This window comes from Penicillium argentinense (genome assembly GCF_028826775.1).
Source record: "Penicillium argentinense strain IBT 30761 chromosome Unknown utg000009l_segment0_segment0, whole genome shotgun sequence".
In the NCBI taxonomy this organism is placed as follows: Eukaryota; Fungi; Ascomycota; class Eurotiomycetes; order Eurotiales; family Aspergillaceae; genus Penicillium; species Penicillium argentinense.
Window position 1 is genome coordinate 2,968,783 of NW_026622668.1, and position 22,283 is coordinate 2,991,065.

Consider the following 22,283-nt stretch of genomic DNA (forward strand, 5'->3'; position numbering starts at 1 on the left):
CAGGGCACGATGGCAGCAGGCTCCGCGCCTGGTGGCCTCTTCCAGGGCGCACGTTTCTGGCTCTCTCACGAAATTCCTCAGCGGTCTCGGTTCAAAGATCTTATTGTTGTACGTAATTCTCTACTGTTGATACCCTTGAGCGTCAAGAGACTGACATTAATCTAGCAACATGGTGGTGTCGTTGTCTGGATGGAGAAGGATGCCAACGTCAAACTGGTCGATCATACAAAAAAAAACCTCCCTGCTGACTGGTAAAGTTCCATTCCCCCAGCGCGCAGCAAAAGGTCTTAACCGCCGTATGCTAACTCACATCAGCTACTCCTATCAATATGTGGAAAAATCCATCCGCCATGGTCGACTGGAAAATCTCGAGGAGCACAGGGCTGGCCCATCTAATCCTCGGCCAATGGGCGCATCCAATATTCCGAGGAAGAATACCAGAACAAGCTGGACGCTAGAACAAGATCAGCTTCTTTACGACTTCCTCCAGCCATTCGAGCAGCAAGAAAATGGCCGCGTCCAAGGCAACAAAATTTATCAACTATTTGAAACAAGAGTATTACTTGCCCATCCCTCCTCTTTACTCGACTAGGTGCTAACATTACATACGCAGTTTCCGAGGCTTGGACATACCTGGCAGTCAACCCGAGCTCGCTATCTCAAAAGGCTACGCGGGAATCCCCGCCCAGGAGGAGGAGTACCTAGGCCAGATGTATTGCAACCTCAGCCCCAAGAGAAGCCCCAGGACAGGCCCAATAATAGGCCCCAAGAAAGGTCCCAAAAAAAGCTCCGGAATGACTCGCAAGACAGGCCACAAGACAGCCTCCCAAGCAAGCCTCAAAGCAAGACGCCAGCAAAACCACAACTTCAACCACCGAAAGAACTTCATACGCCACCAACTCCACAAGTAGCCGTCATCAAAGCCAGCCCTGAAAGGGCACCACTACTCGAGTACCGATGGATGTCAAAAAGGAAGCGTGATTCACCTCCGCGATCGTCGCCTGAGCCCCAGGCTTCTCGTTCAAAGAGGAGGGCAGTCCAAGTCTCTCCAACACCTGCTCCGCATGATGTGCCTGAACAGCCACTTCGGCCCATTCCACCACCGCTCAAGACAGCAACACCGACACAGGTTTCTCGGCACGTTGAAGAATCACCAGTCCCTCAACGATCTGATCCGCATGGTATTACTCCTCGGCGGAATCCTCGGTCCATTCCACCATCACCTGGTTCCGTTTCCACTCCGGCTACTGATCGAAGAGAAGAGCAAACATCACGGAATGAAAACACTTTGTCCGCAGATGATAAATGGCAGCTAGAGTTACTTCGGAATCTCCCTTTCCCCCCTCGCCAGCGCATTCCCCAACAGAAGATGATAAATTGCGTCAGGAGCTGCTTCAGGATCTCCCTTTTCTGCTTTCATCTCCGGCTTCAGACAGCGGGTCACTCGAAGATGATAATTATGATGAGAACAGCCAAAGCGAGAGCGAAGAGGAAGAAATGATGGAGTGGATAGAGACACAAGTGTCGCGAGGCATGGACGATGCCCTGATTGATGATGCGTTGTGCTGCACAAGCTTGAACTGCAAGTTGGCCGAAAAGGTCTTGAACCTACTGGCTTCTGGGCATGGAATTCCCGATAACATTCGCGGGGTATGGACTGCTGAGGATGACAAGAATCTGGAAGGCGCAAATGAACGCGAGATCAAACAGGTCTACGAAAAGCATGGAGACGCCAAATGCCAACAAAGATGGAAGTACCTCAGCATGGCGAGGGAGAGAGGCATGGTTTAGTGGAAATGAGAAAAAGAATAACGGCGTGATCATTTATACATGTCCAAAAACGGACATAAATCATGGGCATAATGAATTGAAGACATGAGATTACAGCAACACTTGGAATGACAAAGCTTTGAGGAGCATAATGCGATCCACCGAAAATACCCACAAGCCATTTGCGCCTCTTATCGTACAGAACCCCAATTGACACATTTGAAAGATAGTTCCGACTCCTAGTAGCGCCTGGGGGAATCAAAACAAAATCAAAAACCACAAATTCACAGATTACTGTCGCTGAAGCATCTGCGATAGATCGTCAGAGGCAGATCGCTGCCTGGTATTTGAGTTGAGCACCGAGAAAGCCCTGTGTTCAAGCGTTCCTGAAAACCCTAAAAATACACAGAATTAGCACTTGTCTCAACGAACGATGGAGGTTGGACTTGCAGGTGGGTTTCATAGAACTGCAACATGGCCCGCGGGCACTTTTCGTAACAGCTTGCAGTTGGCACCCGTGAGCGTTTGCCGTTGGTCCAGTGTAGAAGGGCGTACAGCCCATTGTCATCCGCATCCCTGATGATTGTATCTACCGACTGGATATCCTTCTCCCAGCTTTTGCCCTTGGGAACCCAATCGGATGGCTCTTCCTCGTCGGTTTCTGCGGGTGTACTATCCACATTTTTGGGTTCGGTCTTGGGGGTAGGGTCGGCCTTCGATTTCGTCTGGGTTTTGGGGGCGGATCGACGCCGCCTCTTCGAGTCCGTGGATCCAGCGGGCGAAGCTTCCTTCTTCTCCCCCATTGACTTGCGCTTTCTACCGGGGGCACCTCTACCAGGGCCCTTGGCGGGTGGCTTCTCAGGTCGCCCACCACTCTTGTCAAAATAAGTTTTCAGTATATCGGGGACATCCCTAGGATAGGCGTTAGCAATTGCGCGTTCTGGGTTCGAGATAGTATGATGTTCCGGTATGCGCACTCTAAGTTCGGTTCAGGTTCCCAAGTATGGTCTTCAAGCTTCGGGTAGCCCTTCCATTTCACATGGAACCACAGAGTACCCTGTTAGATCGGTGATCAGTACGACTTGGAAATGGGGCATCGAGATCAGGCATGAGGGAATGAGCATACATCAACTGCATCGAAGCGGTGATCCTTGATTTCATCGACGACAAAGCTGGTCCACAACAATTAGAAGGTTCTCCAATTACTAGTCGCGCTTCGCTTACACTTCGTCATCCTCATCTCCCTCATCGTCGTCGTCGCCGGAGGCCTCAGCCGTGTTATTGTCATCGTATTGCTGCTCAGGCGCATCGTTGAATGGGATGTCGCCCGACTCCTCGTCCGACCAATCCTCCACGAGAGCTATGCAAAGAGTCAGCTTGGTGATCGCGCGCAAGGTAAACAATTGGAACTAACTCACGAAGCATGTTTCTTCGAACAGGCGAAGTCGCAAATGAGAGAAGTCTAGAAAACAGCTTGCCGGCTCGAGCAGTCGTAACGAGCGTCGGCGATCGGGATGCGATCGGGACGCGATCGGAGGTCCAACACGCTCGCACTGGCAGGTTGGAGAAGCGGAGCGCGCCTGGAAAAGCTGCGAAGGCGGAAGGGAAGCACTATACCGCTTTGGGTGGCCCAGAATTTAATTTGCGTGGGAGAGCTTCACCCCTCCGCATCGCTCGGAGAAAGGAACCCGTCGACTACTCGCTATCCTTTCGTTCTCTCTTTCGTTTTCTTTTTCTCGAGACGTTGAAATTCTGCCAGGTGGCAGTCCACCATCAAGATGGCGATGCGTACGTTGCGTCTGCCCCCCGGGTGCCCCTCATACCCCCCGGTTCTTTCGCTGACTTGAAGACCCTCACAGAGCTTGATCTTTCTCAAGGTGATTACTCTTCGACTATCCGCCTGGTCGACGCATGCAACCCTTTCGCTGACGCCCCGAGATAGCCCAAATGCTGAAGGATGAGAATGGTCGCCCGTTTATTGTCGTTCGCGAGTACGTTCACCGACAGATCCTCCTATTCGCATCGCCGCAAACCACTGGACCCTCAGAGGCGACATAGACTGGATTTCGCTGACCAGAAACTACTGTGCAGTCAAGGAAAGAAGAAGAGACAACATGGCACCGAGGCCGTGAAGTCGCACATTGTCGCCGCCAAGACTGTGGCCAGCATTGTTAAGACTTCTCTGGTAGGACCCACCGCCAGGAATACTCCAGACAGGAATTAATGCATAATCTCAGGGACCCCGTGGCCTCGACAAGATTCTGATTTCTCCGGACGGCGATATCACCGTCACCAACGATGGTGCCACCATTCTCGGCCAGGTTCGATATCGACCCCTTATCGAGACCACCCCACAGTCCGGCAGATTCTAATATACCCGGTTTGCTTTTTAGATGGAAATTACAAACAACGTCGCCAAGTTGCTCGTCGAGCTCTCGAAGTCGCAGGATGAGGAGATTGGTGATGGCACAACAGGTGTCGTGGTGCTGGCTGCTGCCATGTTGGAGCAGGCCTCGGAGTTGATTGACAAGGGCATCCACCCCATTCGGATAGCCGACGGCTACGACCAGGCCTGCGAGATTGCCGTCGCAGAGCTTGATAAGATCAGTGACGAAATTCCCTTCTCTCGCGAAGACACTAGCAACCTGCTTAAGGTTGCTAAGACCAGTTTGGGTAGCAAGATGTACGGACCGTTCCCTTCTCGTTTATTAGTACGCTCTCGCTAATTCTCTCAATAGTGTCTCCAAGTCCCACGACCAGTTTGCTAAGATTGCCGTGGATGCTGTGCTTTCGGTTGCCGATCTCCAACGCAAGGATGTTGACTTCGAGTTGATCAAGGTGGATGGCAAGGTGGGAGGTGCCCTTGAGGACTCTCTGCTTGTCAACGGTGTTATTGTCGACAAGGACTTCTCTCACCCTCAGATGCCCGACGAGGTCACAGACGCCAAGCTGGCCATCCTGACCTGCCCGTTCGAGCCCCCCAAGCCCAAGACCAAGCACAAGCTGGATATCACCTCGGTTGAGGAGTTCAAGAAGCTCCAGGAATACGAGAAGGAGAAGTTCACCGAGATGATTGAGAAGTTGAAGGACTCCGGTGCCAACCTCGTCATTTGCCAGTGGGGTTTCGACGATGAGGCCAACCACCTGCTGCTCCAGAACAAGCTGCCCGCCGTTCGGTGGGTTGGTGGTCCCGAGATTGAGCTGATTGCCATCGCTACCAACGGCCGTATCGTGCCGCGCTTCGAGGACTTGTCCGCTGATAAGCTGGGCACCGCCGGCCGTGTTCGCGAGATGACCTTCGGTACCACAAGAGAGAAGATGCTGGTCATTGAGGAGTGTGCGAACAGCCGGGCGGTTACCGTCTTTATTCGCGGAAGTAACAAGATGGTGAGTTTAGGCATAGTATTATCAGCCACGAGCCTCACTAACTGGGCATGCAGATCATTGATGAGGCCAAGCGGTCACTACACGATGCGTTGTGTGTGGTCCGCAACCTGGTTCGTGACAACCGTGTTGTTTACGGTGGTGGTGCCGCCGAGATTGCCTGCTCCCTGGCCGTCGAGGACGCCGCTGTCAAGGTCAGTATCTCCCGTTTTCGAATATGATTTGAAACAAACTAATGCGATTGATTTTCAGAGCCCCGGCATTGAGCAGTACGCTATGCGCGCCTTCGCCGATGCCCTGGACGCCGTTCCCCTCGCACTGTCTGAGAACTCTGGCTTCAGCCCCATCGAGACTCTTGCTTCCATCAAGTCGCGCCAGGTCAAGGAGAAGAACACCCGTCTTGGTGTTGACTGCATGAACACCGGTAGCAACGGTAAGACTAGGGAATCACTATGTCCTCAGCCTATTCCAGCTAACATCATTTCTACAGACATGCGTGAGCACTTTGCTATCGATCCCCTCATCGGCAAGAAGCAGCAGCTTCTGCTCGCTACCCAGCTGTGCCGCATGGTTCTCAAGGTATGCTTCACCTCATATTCCCCCCCCCCCCCCCCCCCCAAAAAAAACTGTACAAGGCTCTAACAAAACTCTAGATCAATAACGTGATCATCGCTGGTGATGATGAGTCCGAATTTTAGGTGACGAACGCACATAGTCTTAATGCCCGATAGATGGCACTGGAATATTCCTTCGGAGCATCGTCTCCAAAAAAATGATGATTGTGGTTGGACTCCTATGTAAAACATGGCCCCTTACATAGAAAACTCTAAGTTGCAATGAGAAAAGGATTTATGATCTCTCATCGTCGGTTGTTGCTTTACACGCTTGCTCTTCACCTTCCGTGCTTCCTGTTAAGCTCTTGTCAAGGATGCGATTGCGGTCATATTCATGATATTCTCATAAATGGCTTTTGATTGAAATACCGCCGATGAGAACCAGAATATCTCTTTTCACAGGTTGCGAATCGGAGTATTCTAGCCCGATGTTTTTCTACCCCGTTAGGACAAAGACAGTTCACAGAAAAAGTACCGTAACTCATACAAATCTACAGATTGAGAAGCTTGGACGCTGAACCCCCCTTCCAACGCGGTAACTTGCACGCGACATCTACTCGAACATCCATTTCCTGGCAGACACCATCCCGAAGAGTCCGTGCCAGTGACCTGGGTGCATCCATGCTGTTCACAAGGGTCACTCAAGATGCCGAGGAACAGCCGATGCAAAACCCTGCCCACCATATCTGACGACCCATGGCCTCGGTCCGGACTCTACTTGTGAGTAGTAGTGACATTCAGAGGTGCTGATCATCGCAGGCTGAAGGTGATCATCTGGTGATCTTATCGATATGCTCGTGCTGCCGTGTCACTCGAATACGAGACTGTTGCGCACTAATGTACCTGCGGTATTTTCTTCGGGATGCTAATCGAGGATCATGATATCCTCGATGAATCTGTATATAATCTAGGTTTGACCGTCGTTTAGCTTCACATGCTGTCGGCCCGTCATCCCTGGGTCCGATATTGTGGGTCATTCGCATGAAGGATGTTGAAGGCTGCGAAGGGGTACCTGCTTCTCGTGTTCGAAGGACGAAAAGATCCGTCGCCTGTGAAGAAGTGGTATGAGGTAATATGTACCACGGTTTAACTTAAATGGTCCTCGGACAGGGAAGTGACCTGCACGCTTGATTTCTCGTATGGGGATTGCTACACACACGCCTCTTTGTCTTTACCCCCCCCCCCCACACACTCTCTCTCTGATCAAATCCCTGGTCAACTATTACGTACAAGACATATATTTATTTGGAATTTCGGGGCCTAAGGCAAAGACGTGATTGGCATGTCCCGTCAGACAGCGTATATTCAGAGCGGGAAATGCGCTTTTGCGATTTTCTTAATCCAAAATGCAGATTAGATACCTAAAAAGTCACGGAGGATTATACCTGGAGGGGACAAATAACAGTTTATTTCTTTAACTCTTCGGTATAATGACACTTAGAGAAGCTGCTACAGCAACAATCTTCGATAAGGTCTCAGGTGATCGACCATCTCCCACAATCTCAACGGACGTACATAAAGCCATGACTCCCACCCTATGGGAAACCATGGAATGACATGAGACGGTATAACCATAAATTGTCTGTTGACCATTTCGCCCAAATCGCAATACCACAAGAAGCATTCAAGCTCACCAGAACGCCGTAATTTTCCATGTCATCGGCGTGTAATAATGTCTCTATCATAGTCGCTTCAAAAGTGTCTTGACGCATTTTATCCTGTGTTATTCCTTCCGCAGGGTGGATCAGTCGAGAACCCCACAGTGCCGCACTTACTCCAGGGTTTAATCCTGTCCGCGCATGTTGCACAACGCGTGGAATCGTGACCCCAGTTCCGCGCAACGTGGTTCACACAGTTGGAAACCCTGCGATCCACTGCGGCTCGTAGACTGCAGTTTTTGCATTTTTGCCTTTTTGCATTTTTCTGCTTGCGATGCTTGGTTCGCTGTCTTTTCGTGACATGTGAAGGACGGGCTATTCTGTGTGACGGGTAGATCTGTTGTAGGAGTTGATATCGAAATTGTAGGGAGTATAGCCTAAAACGACTCGCATTTTGAGATTTCTGAAATTTGCCTGGGAGGTTCATTTCGAGCAGTCTAGGCCCAGGGCTGTTGGCTCGGTTTTGTGTAGTCCACCAGTCCAGTTGCATCAGTTTACAGGAAGACTTGACAATGTGATAATCTCTCCCCTCGTATAACAGATATCGACAAAAGGAGATGCGGCGAGGACATGTGGACTAGTATCTTTCGGTACGGCGATGAGACAAGCCACGATCAATGAGTTTCATCATGATCTAGATCCGTCATTCCGGCGGAGCGGCCATGCGGGCAAAGCGACATCGGTGCCGCATGTGCTGTCGATGGACAGCATGTTTGGGAAATTACTGTCGGCAACAGCGGGTCTGGAGAAAGTTACAGATGCTCTGTGGGAGGTCAGATTTGGCACGTTCTGCATGGATGCAGCCTATTGGCGGCGCCACGGCTAAAGACAAAGTGTCAGCTTGAGCCTGTGCATTAAGAATAGGTTAGGTTCGAGCTCCGGCGTCGGTCGAGATGTAAAGCATCCACTGCGGTGTGACAAGACAGACAGGTACGAGCAAATCTGATCTGGAGACCTCGTTTTCCGTTGCCAGGGTCAAGATTGGAATCCGTGAGACCTGGCTCTTCCCGGCGGTCTGCGGGCACAACCCTTCTCCCCAAGGCCAAGGCCCAGCAGACTCTTGGAGCGATGCACGTCGGCGGGAGTCTTTCTCTGCAGTTTGCATTTCAAATAGGGCGATCGTGGAGACAAGAGTCGGATTACTATTCATAGTGTGCATTTCCCGGGGGGACACTAGCTTAGCCGCGTTGGGCTGAAGAGGATCGTCCCTCTGGAAACACAAGCCGCGGTTCAGATGACCCCATGCCGTGTTAACCCGGTCCAGCTTTAGGTGAGACAGGGCGGGAGAAGAGGGGCCAGACTGTCTCCGCGGCAAAGGAGGATGAGAAACGAGCGGAATGGTTCATCTGCTGGGCAGAATTGATATTCTCGCCTCAAACCGCCCCTTTCCCGGCCATCAGCCCCATTGCTGCCACCTGCTCACATGGACTAGGGCCTATTGACGTGGCCGCCCACAGTTCGCAGTGGCCAAGTCGGCCTTTGCTGTGCTGCTCGTGATGCTCGATTTCGCTGATGCCAACGTGATGCTAGTATGTCGTAAATAGCATGTAGTATGTAGTTGGTAGGAGTACTGATGTTCCTGCCGAGGTCACCCTCCATTGACCGCTTTTCGCCTCTCTGATGCCTGCGTCACACGACGACAGCCCTGTCAACCGCAGACACATCGCCGCCCGAGTGATCCCTTCGCTGTCAGAATGCTGGTGGGAGCCTGATGGCCATCTCGGGCTCGCCGGTTGCCTTTGCCATCGACTTTACTTTACCCGACACTCGGTACCTTACTGTTGGGAGTATGTAATCGTATTTCTCAGAATGGCAATACCCAAATTCCCCTTTTGGTGCTCTTTCCTTTTCTTGCGTCTTCCTGGTGACTAGCTATTTCACCATACGGGTAGACTGCTATCTTTCCTTTGAGCAGAGAGGCGGCCGACCCCTTGGTCTTGGGTTACGGTGTTGTGTTGGAGCCCAGGCGCCGGGGCTATCTGGCTCTTTGCTGTCTGGGGTATGCTCTGTTCCCCATACTCCATCCATTTCGGGCATGGCGGGGCATGTACCGCGCCGAAAAGCATATCAGTCTCTTTCATCGAAAAGGTTTAGGATTTTTGTTGACGGGGCGTTCTTTTATGGCTTCTTAATGGTGTTGGTGTTAAGTGTTAGCATTATGTCGATCATCGTCCGTAATCGAAATGGGAATTCGAGATTGAACTACCAATGCAATTCCCCTTGTAGCCCGCTAGCAAGACCAAACCAGGGTTCCTGGCACACTCGCAAATCGAAGCGATCCTCACTTCCAACCACTGATCAGCCACCGAGCAAGCCGACCGACCCCGGAGACCGACCATCAGCTATGGTTGGCGGAAGATAAACAGTCCGGCCAGCAGGGGTGCAATTACGCAGAAGCCGAAACCTCTCGAAGCCATCCGTAGAGATCAGCCGTCAAGCACTCCACGTGGATACGCCCCGCGCCCACGATCCAAAGCCATTTGAAAAGCCGAGGCTGGGCATGGCGCGTCTGCAAACAACTCCATCGGGAACGGCAAGAGGCTGCAACAAGGCGTTTTTGGCGCCTTTCAATCTAGTCCTTGTCGCCCTACATTGCTCGACTGCTCCAGGGGCCCCTGGTTCTCTCGTCAGAGAGAGGCGGGTCTAGATCGCAACCAGGTACCTCATGACCTTCTCAACAGTCTCGATGCGGGCCTGGGGCGATCAGCAAACAAAGGAGTGGAGGGGGCCATCACATAGATGCGGCACGCCAACCCAGCCACGATCACACCGAGATGCGCCGGATGGTGCGCCATTCGAAGGGTCTTTGAAGGATGGAGCCGCTGCAGCCGTCCAATACGATGGGAAAAAGCAACGCGACCTGTCAGAAGGTAACCGCCCCCAACTACTGGCGTAGAGGAGGGCTGCACATGGCCTTTACTAACGCAGGTGTATTGCCTTTTTGTTGGGCGGTGACACTGGCTGCCTTTTTTTGGGGGGGGGGGGGGGGGGGGCTTATTTTGATCTGCGAAGAGGGGTTTCTCAATCATGAGCGTGGATTAGTTAAGTTGTTGGTTGCGAAGAAAGAAAAGTCGATGAGCAAAGAAAAAGCAATATCGTCAAACCCCTGAGGTTGACTGGTCACTGAGCCATGGCGTCAGCCTAGATATCGTATTTTTGTAATTTGTCGAGACTGTTCGATATCCAGTCGTGAAGGATAAGGGATAAGGTCACATGCACTACAATTTGATATTTGGTTTCATGTCAAGCCATTCATTGTCTCGACGGCGTCGAATAAAGTGTCAACCTCATAAATCAAGACGGATCTGCGAAACACCCTAGCAAATACTGGTGGCTGTATTTTAAAGAAGAGTAATAATGAAAAATTCGCAGAGAATGCCAACCTCAAGCGAGCGTATGGCAGAATACGATGGTCTCCCAGATAGTAAAGATGGCTGCCCTCGCGTCGTCAACAAAAAAGCATTGTCAATGACGCGGCGGCGGGGGAAGCATCGACATGAGAGTATAGGATCCCAGCCCAGAGTACTGCGAAAAAGGCTTAGGTCTAGCCCAGAACGTGGATCCACTCTGTCGGAGAATGGTTCAGAGGCATGCCAGGGTTTCCAAATACTCGGATACGTGATCTGCAACGGGAAGGGGCACGGTCGATTAGCTCACATATCTGCCTACATCCGAATCAAGGGGGAGGAGGTCACGGATCGATCCTTCCCTCAGGGCAGGCCTTTTATAGGTATGCATGGATTGAGACTTGATATTGTCGTTGGGTGAGCAACGGGGTTGTGTCAGGGTTGACTGGAACAATATTTGGGTTCTAGATCGGCATGTTGTATCTTCAAGTTCCATGCTTACTGACACGAAGGTGCCATCGGGCTGACCGCCAGTTCTCCCTTCATGTAATCTGTCATTTATGAAATTTTCGGGCGAGGAAAAGGCGCCGCCGTGTGTGACATATTCACAGATACTAATCCTCAGAATTACAGAAACAGATACGCAGACGAGGTCGACCACCAGCCTCAGTCTGGTTCTTCCCAGCAGATGCATTGCAAGGTCCAGGACCCCAGAAAGTCAAAATGCAAATGATCGTCGACGGATATGCAAGTCCTGCTTCCGGCTGGTCTGCAGGCCCGGGAAACCCCATCTCTGTTTCACCCAGTCCCACAGGACAAACCCCGCCAGAGGGATCTGGATTTCGCATAATTCGAGATTATGTACTGCAGTTGATGGCCATTTCGTAGCCTCTTCCCTCCTATAACGTTCACTGTGTCACATGTACTCAGGTTGAGGATAATCATGACGGAACACGGATAATCACCACATTTCGTATAGGTTCGAACGGGCGCTCCCGCAGGACAAATGACGAACGCAATCTCAGAATCGCTCGATATAGATATTCGGCATGAATGCAGATTGACTTTGATGAGCAGTGGCTCTCAGGTGACCCCATGACCCCATGAGTCTAGAAACTATGTCCGGATTCCACACCCGCCCTTCCCCGGACCCAAACATCCCTTGCGTAAACAATTCAGCGATTGGGACAAACCATCCGCCAGTTCTCTGTCAACTCCCCTTCAAGGGGCCAGTCCTTCTGGGCTTCAAAAATACCGTCCCTCCTTGTCCCCTTGTTTTGTAACCTCCCGTTCTATCGAAAGCGGCGAGCACATGGTTGCTCAAAAGGCCGGGGAGGCGGCCCGGGAATAGGGCGGCTACGGCGTGGAATGTGATTTGCCCACAACACCGTGGAGGCTTTGGCGGTGATACAAAGAAAGATATTGAGTGGTTGTGGATCATTTCTGTTGTGGGTGTTTGCCTCAGTCTGATTTTTTAAAGCGTTTAGCACCGGGGTGGGTGGAAACTCAAAATAAACACACGGCGCCTACAGGGCTGCCACTCGAGCTTGCTGCGCTGCCGTTGGCATCACACGGACTTTGTGGTATCGTTTTGTTTGTATGGAAGCTTCTTGCTGCGTTGTTAAAATCCCATTCCGTCGCGGTAGATCACATTTGACAGGTGCTAGTTTCGAACGGTTGGTTTACTAGGCGAGCCGCACCGCCAAATGAATCAGCTGCCATGCCCCGGTTGTATATTATATTCTGACTATAAGCTAACCCCTAGTTGTTGTTTGGTCGACCCTGTCGAGCGACCCCTGTCGCTGAGTCTATGGTTGGTAGGAACGCATTAAGGCTGCGCCAGCCACATATTTGGTGATGAGATACCCCAGGTCTTCCGTCCTATCAAATAGGAAATGAGGAACTCCCTGCACGTCCGCCAAAAGGGCAACCGAAATATAGTTGCGTGAGCTGGATCGGCTGCAGGTGATCGATCGGGGTATCCCATCAGCCCGCGCCATGGGACGAACTGCGAACTGCGCCCTCCCCTGGACTCTTGGATTCTGGGGAATATCAAATTGGTCCACTAAGCAGGGCGGGTCCCCTGGCGCGCATCATTGGACCCAGCAACTGTCATCCCAGCTCCAATCTGCAAAACCGCCTCGCCTGTGCCTGTCAGCGCCGGTGCTAGTGTTTTGTCAAAGGGCAGATCTAATCACGTCTGGAAAGAGACAAAAGTACGTCAGCAGCAGCCCCTGCCGAGGGCGTTCCTGGCGTCATGTGACGGCGTGACCTGGGTTCGCCACCGGATTGTCACGGCGACATCCGCAGCGCTGCCCACGCCGCCCGTCTCGGACGTACACAATACCTGCGACTGCATTTCCCAGCACGCTCGCAGTCAGCTGCTTGCTGTTTTCCAATAGTGCTCATGTACACGTCGGTACAGGGTGTGCCCCCCCCGTCTCCTGATCCTAATTCCACGCGCCTCAGTGCATGGCTTAATCTCGGCAGTGGTGGCGGCTCTGCACACTAACGACAGGTATATTGATGTGCGCCTACGAATGACCCGATCCTTCTGCCTCGCCTCGGCATTCTGTTCTCCCACCAGTAGCATAGAACCTCGGCATGGGATTTCCGTGACGGGTCTCCGTAGTGGACGGGGGTGTGACCTTTTCGGGCAGATTGTATGATTCCACGCCTGGACAGTGGACACAGAGGAAGCGAGACCTGGGCTCATCCTTGTCAGGGCGAACCGGCCAGTGGACAGGACCAGGGACATTCAGTGGCGGTTCAGCAAATGGCACCGAATGCAGACCAGCAAGTCACTGACTGGCGAGTGGGTCCCGTCGGGGGCCCACGTCGATCGAGTCTGATGCGGCAGCGACGATTTGATGCCACCTTTGGTACCACCCGACCAACAAGATCGTAAGACGGCGCGTCCTTGATCTCATTGCTGAGTCGATGGCGGAAGGCAGGTATTGACTCAGTGAATGCACTCTGAGGTCATCACAGCATCAAGGGATGGGAGATGACCTCGAAAGATGATGGACTCGCAGCTGTCTGTTGCGCTGTGCAATTTCCGGCATGTCAGCGGTTTTCCCGGGGCCTGCATGAGCGAGGGAATGCTTTGCATACTGTAGATGATCGATCGAGCTGTGTCCAACATCGCCCGCAGGGAATTGTCGGTTACCAGAGCGAACTGTTTTCAGGCAAATCAGAGGACCTGGTCGGGTATCTGGTCGCAGAATATACCTCCAGCTGCGGATGCAATACCATGTATCCCCATCCAAATACCGGGGCACTCCACTCTTTGCCCTGGAACTTCGTCTCAGAATTGAGGCGAGCCGTACCCGCGTCCCCATTTGAAAACCAGACACGGGGATGCCGATATCCAACGTGGAAAGCCCAGCGTGTCGGGACCCAACGGTGGAGTCCCAAGTGTGCCAGTTGCAGACCGACTGTTCGCGTCCCCCGCAATTTGCCTCCGCAGAGAACCCCAGATGATCAAAGGACCAGGACCAGGGAGCGGACAGGGACCAGGACGCAGATGATATTCCACATTTTCTCTTTCTACCCAGCGTCACATGATGGATGAAACGTGCTATGTGGTTAGGCGATCGAGTTGCCCAATCCCCCGGGAAGCAAAAAGCTTACCCCCGGCTTACCCACACTTCTCAGAGTACCTTACTACCTTACTCTGCTAGGTATTGTAGGAAGTTACCCAGACCTCCTGGTGGCACATACTAGCCCTACACTGTTACTTAGGAGGTAAAGGGTCATTCCGCCAGTCCGGGCCACTCGCAAGGGCGATGCAACGGCCCCGTGAACACCACGGAAAACAGCCCCAGGACTTCTGCCAGTATTGGCCTGCCTCGCTTGTCGGGCGCTGATCCGCTTTCCTTTCGACCGTAGCAAACCAAACATACATCAGGATTTCCGAGTGGCAGGTGCCGAAACAATGAAATCGAATCGAAATAAAATACATATCACAAAGCTCTTTTGCCAGCTGGCAGACTCGTGACTACGGGCTGTGACACACTGCCGTGTTCTGTTGGATAAAGGCAGACGGGGATGTGCCATCTCGGAACATAAGGGCAAAGGGGCGGTAAAGGGCCTGCGCCATCGCACCTGATGGGTTCCAGCGAGGGTGACAGCCCAAAATGACAGCCGCATAGAGTTCGCAATATCCCAGCGGAAAAATCAGAAATTGCTAGAAATTAGTTCTAATTTGCAATCGCCAGGCGCGCAGGGCGACCGGATGTAGACCACTGGTTCCCCGGTATGCGGGCTGGGATTCAACCCCCATCCGCCTCTGATGATAATCGCTGCGAGCGGGTCATTTCCTCCCGGTATGTACGGAGTACAACGCCAGTCGACTGGTTACTACTGATATGTAGAATGTATACACTGCAGTAGGCGGTAAGTAGTTCAAAACCAGTGATTCAGATCAAATCAGCGGATTTGGCGAATATAGCCACGGCCCTAGGCCCGCCGGGACATTCGATAACACTAGTGTACATAGTGTCGGCTGGCTACACGCCGTAGAATCTGGGGCTGGCCCGCCAAGTCCTCACCAGAACAAGCCCTTCCTAAGCCTCTCGTCGCCCCCGAGCGCCCCATTACGCGGAGATTCTGATACTCTCTCTCCCTCACGTCTCGCGGGCTTCATCCGTGACCACCAACGTGGCTTCAGATCTCGGGAATGATCTCCTCGAATTGCGGCCCCCATCGCCCTCCACCAAGGGAGTATCCGTGACGAGAATAGTTTAACCGGCCCTATCAGTAGGCGAGTCAGCCGGACCTGGAGGTCCTTAGGCGACCAATGGTCGGCGATGCGACAGTTCATCGGTCAGTCGATACTGAGTAAATTGATAAAGTGCCAGTGGCGAGTGTCCAAACGACCGAGTGGCGTGAAGACGTTGCTGAACATCGGCAAGTACTTGTGGCATACACGCACCAGAAGGAGCGTCCTACACTTGATCGGCCGGTGTTCGGAGGAAGGTACTTCGCCTGTACCTTAGGGTGTACCTGAGGGAGATCTTTGGAGGAGGGAATTGACCGTGATGGCCATCGACCCCTACCGTCAAAGGTACACACCTGCGTCCATCAAAAAGTACGTACATTGAACCCGTATCCATAAGTTTTTTTCGCCCCGAGAAGGTCACAGGTTCTGAAAGACTTTTTTGCCTTCCCTTTCGTTTCTTCTTTCTGGCCTAACCTTCCCCCCTCCCTTGGTCCCCTACCCCAAGGTGGATTTGCCTTCGATCTATCGCAGATCCGGGAGAAGGGCAAGGCAAAAGGACGACCGGAAACAGACCGGTACGAGAAGAGCCGTCACGACCGCAATACACAGCAGATACACCGCCGTACGGTGGATACACTTTCGGCCAAATCGGGGGCACCTCGGAAGAGACAAGACCCCAGAGTGGAGCAGGCAGGACAATGGCGGCAGGAGTACATGTGGGATACCGGGGTACGGCCGATTACACGCGGCGAAAGGCAAGTACCGCGGGCGTAATGGGGTGGCCCCGTGATGCGACTGAATTTTCCTCACCGTCGTTTGGGCGGAAGTGCCCTCCCCCTTGTATCGTAACTGGGTGACCGTACCTATTTTTCGGATTTTGCATTTTTCGATTTTCCCGTTTCGTATTTTCGTTTTTCGAATTTCCGAATTTTCCTTTTTTTTTGGATTTTCCCCTCTCTCTTCCACTCCACTCCACTGCCGCCCCCGTCATTCTTATTATCGTTCCGTCCTCTCCTTCTCCCCTTCTTCACCTTTCCCTCCCACACACCCTCCCCACACTCGCGACCATCTTCACTCAGGCACGAAACGCGCCAATCTCTCTTTCGACGCGTGCTCTGCCCCGAATCCGCCCCGGATTCACTACTCCGCACCGCATCTCTCTCGCGCCTGGCAATATCGACCACAACTCTCGGCCCGCCCGCAAAATCCGATTCTTCCGTCGATCATTCACTCAACGACCACGAGTAGCGGATTCTGACCGGACGAAGCTTTCGATTGCACTCGCCAATCCAAACTCTCCGCCTCCCAACCTTCTTCTGTATCCGTGCAGAGCCTAGAACTCGACTCCTAAGTTCCTTCCACTCGACCGCAGATTCTTCAGAACCTTCACTCTCGGTTTCCAACCGCCGTACGATCACTCTCGGGGAAGACGGCGACCCCGGAACACCAATTCACCTCCTCTCGAAGCACAGTATCCGCAATCGGTAACTGTGGCGACACTACTATGCCTTTAACAACTCCGGTTCTGACGGTGGACGCCGATAATATTCACAAGGTGGACACTGCTAATGCTCAGAGCCTTCATGGAATGTGGATGGGTAAGTGATTCCTGGCTGGGATTCTGCGAATTCTTTATTGGAGACCGAGGGACGGAACTAATATCTTTTCCGCAGTCTTCTCGAAATGCGCCGACTACATGGATCAGGGCCGTCGGCTCGAGAACCTGAGCTGGCGCCTGTGGACCCGGGAGACCTTCTGCGTTGAACCCGAGAAGTCCAACGAGGCTTCCGTCCTTCCGAAACTTCGCTCCGAGGCCGGTGATCTCCCGGAGCTCTCCGCCAGTGTCGAATCGGCCGCGTCCGACCAAGCCGAACGTATCGAAGCTCACATCAAGCGCCCTCAATTCTCTGACTACCGTCCTGCCGTCGTCCGTGAGGACTCCATGGCTAGCCTGGGCCGCGGTAAGGAGAAGCACATCACCTCGCTGGATCTGGAGCGCATGGTCCTCAACATCAAGGAGCGGAAGAGCCTCGAGCCGCTGACACCGGCGATGGAGCCTGCTGCGCCCGTCGTCGACATCACTCCCCGACCTTCTACTCCTACTCCCACTCCTCCCTCCGTTACTACGGCCCGTCAGGTTGCTCCATTCCCCCGTCCTTCCCCGTTGCCCCGTGAATCGACTGAGTCTTGCTCGACTACTGCCCCCGAGGGCAACGACAGCGATGCCGCCCATGTCAACGCATCCGATACCAGCGTCTCGTCCTCTGGTGTTCTCCCCGCCCGCCCGAGTCTGATCAAGTCTCCCAGTGTTGTTCGCGGCTTTTCTCCTTCCAACATATCTTCTTCCTACCGGTCGCAGCACAAATTGTCGGTGGACGCCAGCCCTCGCGACGCCTCCCAGGCCAAGCCATCCCCTCTCAAGAAAAAGGGAGGCATGTTCACTCTGGGTGGTTCTTCTGCAGACGACGACGAGAGCTCGTTCGAAGATCGGCTCCGCCCTGTCCCTGGCTCGAACCGACCTAGTCACGGTTCATCATTGAAGCCTACTACGAGCAACCCGAGCCCCTCCAAGAAGGTCGCCTCTTTCAGCGACGAGGTTGCAACCCGCACCATTCGCCCTTTGAAGAGCCCGCTGAGCGCCGACGAGGACGCCATTGAGTCTGACGACGAGGTCTCGGAAAGTGCCATTGAGGATGACGAGGATTCCGATTGGGAGGACTCTATCACAGAGAGCGGTACCGCCAGCGTGGACGAGCGACCCGAGATGTTCCAGCGAGTGGATTCGCGACCTAATCTTGTGTCCCGCCGGTCGCTTCTTACAATGATGATGCACCAACCTACCAAAATGAACATGCCTAATGGAAACGCATTCCGGTCCAGTCCCGCGCTGCAGCGAGCTCGCCTGACATCACCCAACGGTCCCTCGATCCCGACTTCGCCTCCTGAAAAGGACGAGGAAAACCTCACCATGCGTGGTCCCGATGTGCCTCGATCCAAGCCCATCGGCATGAAGACGCCTGGGCCCCAGTCGGTCGCTCACTCCCCTCGTACCACCCGCCGCAACATGCTTGCGACCGAATTGACCGAATCACTTCGCCGACACCTGCTCTGGGAGCGTCAACAGAAGAGCGCGACCGCCAATGCCTTCAAGCGCCGCCACACTACCCATGATATGAAGAATTTGCAGGAGTACCCTGGTCCCAAGGATGCTGGCTCTAAGGGACCTCACCAGGCCCCGGGCGTGGGTCCTTCCGGCACCGTCGATGGAAACGCCTCCAACCAATTTGAAACGTCTAAAGATCTTGCTAAGAACGGATCATGGACCAACTACGCGACGGACTTTGGCCCTTGGGAATACCATGTCAAGGGCTGGTAGGCCTATCGCAACCGAACATCCCGAAGCTCTTCAATGAGTTTTTCGGACTTTGAATTATTATCTGTCACATACCAACTCCTCATACTGTTTCTCGCCACACCCGCGAGTCATTTTCAACCGACACGATTATGAACATGCATTGCATCTCGGCGCACTTACGGATTGTTGCTTCTGGATCTGGGTCTCATCGGCTTCCGGGGTTTGGGGTTGTTCTGATACAGCATTCAACGGGCGTTCGTCCCTGGCTGGATTTTTACCACCTACGACCGAAGGGGGTTTCTGTCCCCTACGAACTTAATATTCATGTACAGCTCATATGCCACGTCCCATTTTTACTTGCGGTACTTTCGGGCATTCCCTCGAATGGATGATGAACCACGGACTTTTTTTCGTGCCTTAATTCCCTCTAATCTCTCCCTTGAGATATTATCAAATCGTCTCCCACTGGTTTTGTCTTCATGACCGGAAAGTTTCACCAAAAAAAAAATTCGTTCTATCAGCGACAGCGATCTTGCACTGCATTGCCCATTTCCACTTCCTTCGGGGGCTGCAGAAAATGTGCGAGCATTTATTTTTCTTTCTACTTTTGCTGGGATTATCTTCTCGAGTATTTTCCCCCGTGCATGTTTCCCACTTTTTCGATACCAGATACCACACGTTTTTTCCCTGCTTTGCTTCTCTCTGTATTGTCTCGGGCCTTCATGCAATGCAAGCCCGAGCCACTTGTCCTGTACGCTACGCTACACATGCCTTCCCCGAGCGCATTGCCAAAAAAACTGGAATGAATGAACCCAGTTACAAATGTTAAAACACCGCTGTGCACCTCGTATCTCCCGTGAGTAGATATTGTAGACTGTGCTATCTATGGATGTTAGCGACAGCCAGAGGCTGGCGCCATGCATTCACAAGTGGAGGTGCAATTGGCGGTCTGGATCATTTCAGGTTTACATCCCTGCTATGGCTTGATGCTCTACAGATGGTATTTAGCGAACTAGACTCGTGTAGGGTAAATCCAATCCTTATCTAAGAGGCTAGATAGGTCCATTGGTTTGATTAGACTACAGTTCATGGAGGATGTTGGACATTGGGATCCAGTGTCTAGCATCAACCAGTCCCCACCTTCGCGCGAGGTCTGCAAAAGGTTTGCCGAAATGCACATCCTGGTCCACAGCGACGCCAGATAAGTATCATGTGGGAAATCCGGGCGGTTTTGCAAGAGGCTTTTGGTGGCGCTGACACGTAAGAGAGGAGGGGGTGTAAGGGGGGTTTTGGTTGTCATGATTGATTCATGGTTACATGAGGTGGACAGGGGTGGAGGCGAGAGGGGCAGTCCTTCCTTTCACTGGACACTGGAGTGGTAGTCGAAGGGGCATAGGACTGAGGTAAGGCTGATTATGCAACGGGATATGTTTTCTGTGTGGGGATGGTGTACTCTGTGGCGAGATACTCTATCGTCCCTCCCAACCCCCCGGAATCCTAGCAGTTAGGAAGCAGTACTACCTGCCTAGGTGAGTATCGAGCAGCGCGCTCCCGGTCCCGACACAAGGGGAATGGGGAAGATCGCAAGGCGCCGAGGGGGTGTCAGGTGGTCCGTTGACCAGGAGAACGGGGCCGAATGCACTAATTTTCCATTTGCCTATTTCTCTCGATTAGGTGCTTGCGAGACGTACATGTATCAAACTGTCCCACCTCAGGCACAGTCAGAGGTACGGATGAGATGGAGCAGGATATTGGCAGGCCCGAGAGCTCGAACTGTCCATATTTGCAGAGCTGATCTGGACAAAAGTACCGAGATGAGGAGTCGATGAGATCCAGATCTTTGCCAGCAGTGGATGGCCGCACTGTTCGCTTCACATGCGGAAAGCATGACATCTGCACGCAGTAGCTCCGCGCCAGACCTGCCATCGGCACGGTGAGATGGTGGTGGTGCTTCGCCACGACTCGACCAGTTAAGCGCTCAGTCCCTGGTCGTGCCATTCCCGGATCGCGATACCAGCAGAGCCCTGTCGGTGGTCTGGCGATGGCGTTTATTCTATTCTTATCGTAGGTACATGGCAGGCACGACGACAGCGTAAGGTGCTCTTGTGCTGGAGGGGAGCGGCGCGATCGGGTTGGATGCTGCGCGTTCTAGACTTTGCGGGTGTGCAGGGCAAGTTCCCCGGAGAGTCTCTCGGTAGCCTCACCATGACAGTGCATGGGGGACTTATGATGCATGGCTTTCATCAGAACGGTGTCACCTGAGCGCGGGAGATTTCAGGCACCTTCTGTCTGCCTGTAGTACTACTCACAGTAGTGCATCATGATCTGTATTGTTTCGAATAGGCCATCTGGGTTCTCGTCAACCGCTTTACCACCACCGATGTAGTTGTGTACTGATACTGGGGACGAGTACGCTTGATGTCATCCCGCGACGGTCATGTGGCCCGGAGTGGATCACGAGGGAACACATGACTCCGGGGAACTGTATGCAATTCGCCCTCTCGCCACGCTTTCCGTTCTTTTCGTTTCTTCCTCCAACCCCAGCAATATATGATTCTGCTATTTTGTGGTTGTGGTTGACGCCCGTCCCAATCGAGTAATTTGCGTATACTTTCTCCCCAGGGCCATCTCCCAATGACGTAACCGTAGCCTCTGAGAGTAACCCGTTTGGGCGACGCCAGAGGTTGCATCCAGGGCCAGAGTGGAGCCGCCGGTTACTTTATGGTATCCGAAAGTGGAATCCCTTTCAATGTTAACCCCACATTTCGCTTTCCTAAAACGCCCGACGCTGGCCATCCCCTACTCGCAGCGCGCGCGCTCACTGGCCGCTGCGCCGGCCGGCCCCAATTGCTCGTGGGGCAGCACGAAAAATCCTTCATGTCTAGTGAATTGATTCCAGGGCGCGAGCCAGTCAGAGGCATCATCCCTGGAATTACACTCCTCACCGAAGAGCCGCAATTATAGGTTTTGACAGGTGTTCCATGGGCTGAAGCTTCATGGTGTTCCAGTTAATTTGAGGTTACCGGTGTATACCACCAGGAGTGAGTAGTAGCCTGGTAGGATGTTGTGAGGCGGTGCAGCACCGCCGGCGATAGACTACTTTTATCTGCCTTAGCAAGCCACCTCCAGAGTCCAGTACCAATACCTCCAATCTTCTAGTCCTCTTCAGGCAAAGGTCCAACTCCTTTCATACGTCCCCACCGCGAGACTTGCCTTGAAAAGCTCAATCTCAGCTCTGGTCAAGCGCCCGGTGGAGATCGGTGGATCAACCCGCGGCCTTGGAGAGCGCCGTGATTCGCGCCTTTCCGCCGTTCTGCGGAGGGGTCTTGTTCACCGGTACAGTACGGCCAATGTGGTTTTACACTGACGTTGTTTTCGGAACCGTCGTTGCCCTTTGAAGAATCCCGTCCTGGAGTTTGACTAATATATACA

General features: G+C 52.9%; 5 protein-coding genes across 5 annotated transcripts; 4 read left to right on the top strand and 1 right to left on the bottom strand.

The window, feature by feature from the left end:
- Nucleotides 1–9: 9 nt before the first annotated feature.
- N7532_008698 (putative transcription factor Rap1) lies at nt 10–1,791 on the top strand (the record flags this gene model as incomplete). The annotated part of the gene is made up of 5 exons (XM_056621190.1): nt 10–108; nt 166–251; nt 316–556; nt 614–1,181; nt 1,313–1,791. The coding sequence occupies 5 exons, from the start codon at nt 10–12 to the stop codon at nt 1,789–1,791; spliced, it is 1,473 nt and encodes a 490-aa protein (XP_056471996.1).
- Nucleotides 1,792–2,177: 386 nt separating this feature from the next.
- Nucleotides 2,178–3,195, bottom strand: N7532_008699 (chromo domain-containing protein; the record flags this gene model as incomplete). Its single annotated transcript, XM_056621191.1, has 5 exons — nt 2,178–2,682; nt 2,748–2,827; nt 2,897–2,942; nt 2,995–3,130; nt 3,189–3,195. Coding segments are annotated over 5 exons (774 nt in total), but the record flags the coding sequence as incomplete, so codon positions are not given.
- A 513-nt stretch (nt 3,196–3,708) lies between these two features.
- Nucleotides 3,709–5,852, top strand: N7532_008700 (chaperonin-containing T-complex subunit CCT5; the record flags this gene model as incomplete). The annotated part of the gene is made up of 9 exons (XM_056621192.1): nt 3,709–3,761; nt 3,862–3,955; nt 4,008–4,091; nt 4,164–4,453; nt 4,509–5,157; nt 5,211–5,348; nt 5,407–5,587; nt 5,645–5,733; nt 5,808–5,852. Coding segments are annotated over 9 exons (1,623 nt in total), but the record flags the coding sequence as incomplete, so codon positions are not given.
- A 9,963-nt stretch (nt 5,853–15,815) lies between these two features.
- Nucleotides 15,816–16,270, top strand: N7532_008701 (uncharacterized protein; the record flags this gene model as incomplete). Its single annotated transcript, XM_056621193.1, has 2 exons — nt 15,816–15,865; nt 15,913–16,270. The coding sequence occupies 2 exons, from the start codon at nt 15,816–15,818 to the stop codon at nt 16,268–16,270; spliced, it is 408 nt and encodes a 135-aa protein (XP_056471999.1).
- A 730-nt stretch (nt 16,271–17,000) lies between these two features.
- N7532_008702 (uncharacterized protein) lies at nt 17,001–18,872 on the top strand (the record flags this gene model as incomplete). Its single annotated transcript, XM_056621194.1, has 2 exons — nt 17,001–17,094; nt 17,170–18,872. The coding sequence occupies 2 exons, from the start codon at nt 17,001–17,003 to the stop codon at nt 18,870–18,872; spliced, it is 1,797 nt and encodes a 598-aa protein (XP_056472000.1).
- Nucleotides 18,873–22,283: the final 3,411 nt, after the last annotated feature.